General features: G+C 36.9%; 1 protein-coding gene across 1 annotated transcript in view; it reads right to left on the bottom strand.

Annotated features, from left to right (window-relative positions):
• Positions 1 to 34: 34 nt before the first annotated feature.
• Positions 35 to 5,462, bottom strand: part of LOC107589403 (NADH dehydrogenase [ubiquinone] flavoprotein 1, mitochondrial-like) — a 7,910-nt gene continuing 2,482 nt past the window's right edge. Inside the window, exons 4-11 of the mRNA XM_016277823.1 lie at positions 4,448 to 4,618; positions 4,106 to 4,289; positions 3,052 to 3,241; positions 2,598 to 2,810; positions 2,333 to 2,499; positions 916 to 997; positions 672 to 817; positions 35 to 521 (exon numbers count right to left, since the gene is read on the bottom strand). Of these exons, the coding sequence (XP_016133309.1) occupies positions 444 to 521; positions 672 to 817; positions 916 to 997; positions 2,333 to 2,499; positions 2,598 to 2,810; positions 3,052 to 3,241; positions 4,106 to 4,289; positions 4,448 to 4,618 (1,231 nt within the window). The 3' untranslated portion in view covers positions 35 to 443. The remainder of the gene's footprint in view (positions 522 to 671; positions 818 to 915; positions 998 to 2,332; positions 2,500 to 2,597; positions 2,811 to 3,051; positions 3,242 to 4,105; positions 4,290 to 4,447; positions 4,619 to 5,462) is intronic.

Here is a 5,462-nt window from a genome sequence, read left to right on the forward strand (position 1 = left end):
ACATTCTCCTCTCACCCCAGACTAACAAACACTGTTTCAAGTTTTAGGCTCTTTATTTCCACAAATAAGTGTTTATACAGTGTAAGATTTTCTTATCAAGAAAAACGGCATTAACATCGTAATGGGATTTAACATAATTACATCAACCATAACCATTACTCACTACAAGTTACTGTAAATGAGTGATGCATCTGCTCAAACAGTTTTCACTCTTTTTTTTAATGCGTCATCCTCACTCAGAAGTAAGATTTTGAATCTATCACCATGGTTATTTTAAGGTTCAAAGAATTTGGTGACTAATATTTAATGTCCCTGATATAATGTAAGAGAAACAAAAGGAGGATGCCAGCCGTTCACATATCAGTGAGCGAGAGATCATGTCGGTTTTGCTTAAATAACTATAAGTGACAGGATGAGCCAGAAAGGACGCAGATATGAAGCTTTCAAGCACGCGCCTGCTGTTTCTGTTTGAAGTCTGCGATTCTGCTCTCCATTAAAGGGCGGAAGTGACGGATCAGTCCCTGAGAACAAAGAAATAGAAATGCAAGTTTCAGTTAAAACATTTTTAGTGTTTAGATTAATAATCATATATTCTAAAATAATTTGTCTATATAAATCAAATGATCTACTTATTCTAAAAATAAAATAATACAATAAAATACTGCCTTTACCTGAACTGGCCATGCGGCTCCGTCTCCCAATGCGCAGATGGTGTGGCCCTCAATCTGCTTGCTGATCTCCCAGATCATGTCAATCTCTGCTGACTGTGCATCGCCTTTCACAAAGCGCCACATCATATTATTCATCCAGTCCACTCCTGAAAGGCTCAGAAAAGACAGACTGGTAAATATTCACTGTAATGTACATGCAAATACTGACAAATGTATATTCACATACATTTGTAGTAATTCTTACCCTCTCTGCAAGGAGTGCACTGCCCACAGCTCTCGTGCTTGTAGAATTCAATCAAGCGAGCAATAGCTCGAATAACATCAGTCTGTGAAGGGGGAATGACCAATCAATCAAATTAGCACACAGAACTTTGAAAAACATTGAATCTGGCCTATTGTATTTCACTAATTTAGAAATGTCCCTATAGTAAAAAAATGCTTATTGGAATTTGAAGTGAAGAAATGGGGAGCAGTATAGCGTTTCAAAGTGGTCCATGTCAACAGAAACCACAAGTGTGTTAATTTTAGGAATGTCAATGGTTTACATTTTTTTTATTTAATTATTGAAATTAATCACAAATTAATTGAAAATAAATTTGGGCTGAGAAGTGACCCACAGTCATTATTGTGTTAAAAGAGAAAAGCAATTGAATAGACATTACAATAAAGTAGAAATATTTAGATTCAACATAGAATTTATTACACAAAACCAGTCATAAGTAGCACAGGTATATTTGTAGCAATAGCCAACAATACACTGTATGGGTCAAAATTACAAAATTTTCTTTTATGCCAAAAATCATTAGGATTCATTTAGACAACTTTAAAGGTGATAATCAAAATATTTAGAAAATCACCTTTAAAGTTGTCTAAATGAATCAAGGGTACATTTTTGTACATTTTTTTAAATTGAGATTTATGCATCATCCGACGGCGATGCATAAATCTCAATTTCAAAAAATGTACCCTTGATTTTATATTATTTATAAAAAATTTTTGATACCTTAAATAAAAAACTAAAAGATCCAGTCAGTCTTAATGAGAGAGTCATTCAGTCAACCGATTCATTCAAATGGCTGATTCATTCAGAAATAAAGTGTCTGACTTTATGAATTGGTCATTAAATCATTGACTCAATCGATTTGTTCAAATATGTGGATTCACTCAATAACGAAACATCACTGTGTGCTGCTCTGAAAGGCACAAGAGTTCTACTTTGACTTTGTTCAGAACTATTTTTGAAAATATTGACAATATTATGACTAAAATGTAATACAATATTACCTTTTTTTTATTGAACTGTTGTATAAAATCAATATTTGTAATCATGCAGATATTCAGGAAAAACCAGCACTCTTGCTCCTGTGATATTGTTAACCTATATTGTACATTATAAATATAAGACAAAAACCCACACTGGGGCATATTTGCCCTCATATCTTGAATTTTAGGGGCATATAACTGCATTCTCTCAGGCTCCATCATGCAGTTACGTCTTCCTACCTCATGTTCGTCAGCAACTGCATGCAATATAAGATGATGTACATGTCTGGGCAGGGCGGGGTGTGTTAAATGCGTTAATCATTATTTTTTCCATAATTAATTGCACCAAATTGAACACGTTAAATCAACAGCCCTAGTTATTTGACAAATCGACTTACTGATTTATCCATGACAATAAGTGCAGCTGTGCCAAGGCCAGTCTGAGCCTGAATGAGGGCATCAAAATCCATGAGAACGGTGTCGCACACATGACGTGGGATTAGTGGCGTGGAAGAGCCACCAGGAATAACACACAGGAGATTATCCCAACCACCCCGGACACCACCTACAGAGATCATATCAATTAAGTCTCAATAATCATCAAGATCGGACATGATTAGACCATGAATAAAGATTTCCGTGTACGGATGGCATGAGGTGTACCTGCATGTCTTTCAATCAGCTCTTTCAGAGGAACGGACATCTCTTCCTCCACTGTGCAAGGGTTGTTGACATGGCCTGAAATGTTGAAGAGCTTCGTGCCAGAGTTTCTCTCTCGGCCAAAACTCAGAAACCATGTGCCGCCACGACGGCAGATGGTTGGTGCCACAGCTACCGTCTCAACATTGGCAACAGTTGTTGGACAGCCAAACACACCTGCAACAAGAACATGTCAAATTTATCACTTTAAGTCAAATACAATGAATCACATTAAAAACATGTCACATTTACAACGTGTCACATATACAAAATGTAATGTAAAAAATACATATATTAACACATTAAAAACATGTAACTTATACCATGTCACTCATAGAAAATAAAATAAATATCATATAATATCAAAAATAAATGTAAAAATAAAATGTAATTTTCTGTTTGTTTGTTTCTGACTTACCCACATCAGCAGGGAAAGGGGGTTTCAGACGAGGTTTTCCCTGTTTTCCCTCGATGGACTCAATCAGAGCCGTCTCCTCTCCACAGATGTATGCTCCCGCACCGCGCATCACAAACACGTCAAAGTCATAACCCGAGCCGCATGCGTTCCTGCCAATCAGCCCGGCTGCATAGGCCTCGTTAATGGCCACCTGAGAGAAAGCCCACATAAACACATGAGGTCAATACATTACTTCCTCAACTACTATGTAGTACATTTGAACACATTTTACTGAAATGAACCCCTTTCAGTGAAGATTTAGCATCCATTCAATTCAAATAATGTTTGACAACACTAACAAAATGAATACATACCACATACAAGAATTGGATAATAAAAATTATCATTAAATGCATGATTTATGAATATATTTATAACTAAACATATTTAAAATATTTCGATTAATATTATATTTATAAATAGATTTACAATATTATATAATTTATCATATTTCTAATAGGCTATATAGTGAAATATTACTAACATATACTCTACTATGCAAAAGTTTTGGAGATAAGTTGTGATATGCTTATCTGGCACTCAGTTCAATTTTTTATTATTATCAATGTTGAAAACCGTTGCGCTGCTCAATATTTCTGTGGAAACTACAATACATGTTTCTTTCAGGATTCTGTGATGGAAATAAAGTTCAAAAGAACAGCATTTATTTAAAATAGAAATCATTTGTAACATCGTAAATGTCTTTACGGTCACTTTTGACCAGTTTAGTGCATCCTTGCTTAATATACTGTACGTATGTAATTCTTTCAAAAACAAACTTTTGAATGGTAGTGTAATATGACAAAATTATAATTTATTTTATTTATTGATATATTGTTTTTATTGATTAATTAGTATTCTATTGATTAATTTTGCATTTTGAAACAGCCCATGATGCCTTAAAATGCTGCCTCTATTGGCAGCTCATTAGGTTTTGGGACTGAGGTTTCTTACTCTGTCTCTTTAAAACATGAATTGTGTTATTATGTGAGGGATCACATCCTTTCTTTTTCACCTGCAGGTTGGACGACTCATTGTAGAACTCCCCACGGATGTAGATGTAGGCAGCACGTGCTCCCATGGCCCTGCCAGCCACCAGACAGCCCTCAATCAGCTTGTGAGGATCATTACGCATGATCTCTCTGTCCTTGCAGGTACCGGGCTCTCCTTCGTCAGCATTCACCACCAGATATTTAGGCCTGAGAGGGTGAAAAAAAGAGATTCATATGCTTCTGTATGACCTGATTTGATCCTAATGAAAAGAGCTAAATGTAGATCCACTGGCCAAGCATTTACATCTGCTTTTGCAGAGTCATGTGACTTATGAAAGCCGTTAACTGCTGAGATGCAAACCTACCTGCCATCACTGGGCTTGTTCATGAAGCTCCACTTCATCCCTGTGGGGAATCCGGCACCTCCTCTGCCACGCAGACCTGAGACCTTAATCTCATTCAGGATCCAGTCCACTCCTTTATCCATAATCTCCTTGGTCTTGTACCAGTCACCTCTCTGCAGGGCACCTTTCAGCCTGAGATATATGGAACATTCACCACATTAAACACATGCACAATGGTGACAATAATGCATGCATGCATATATACACATATATACATATATATATATATATTGTAGCATTTGGACCAATCAGACACACAACTTTTTGTTATATTTAACAAATAATATCTAACGCCCCCTCACCTAACCAAAGGGCCAATTACGAGGGTCTATGGACCCTTCCCCCGAAATGCACCTAACACCTCAGAAAGGCAGAACAGGCCTCTGGTTCCATGGCAACCAATGCTGATATCACTGGTTTTATTGCCTAAAGGAATGCGGGCAGAGAAACTCCCTCATTTTCCTCATAAGAAAGACACATAATGCCCAGAGAAATGGACTGTTCTCTAATTAATTCATAGGAAAACCTTTCTTTGATTGAATACACATATCCTTCAGGTCATTGTGTATACCATTACTGTTCTTGTATATTGTCTGTTGTAGTGTATGCTGTTTTATGCATGTTATCATAGACCACTAGTTAATATAACCTCACCTATATCATGTGTGGTCTCTATGAATTCATCTTCGGATGATCTAACTGAGAGTGCATATGACATGCTGATACCTATGCAACATATTGATGTCCTAAGAATCTTTACTAATTTGTGCATCAACACCCAAGCGAATTACATATGCGAAATACCATGCTTAGAAACAAAGGGCCATAAAAACGCAGAACTCCCACTTGAGATTCCGGACTTCCTCATTGGACAAGCCCATCTTGAGAGGCGTGAATCTCTGCAGACTTTAAAGGCCACACTTCATGTGACCCACCCCAGTTGGTGGTTCGGTCGATGCTAAGATGAAGATGTGAG

The sequence above is a fragment of the Sinocyclocheilus grahami genome, unplaced genomic scaffold (genome assembly GCF_001515645.1).
Source record: "Sinocyclocheilus grahami isolate Dianchi unplaced genomic scaffold, SAMN03320097.WGS_v1.1 scaffold116.1, whole genome shotgun sequence".
Lineage (NCBI taxonomy): Eukaryota > Metazoa > Chordata > Actinopteri > Cypriniformes > Cyprinidae > Sinocyclocheilus > Sinocyclocheilus grahami.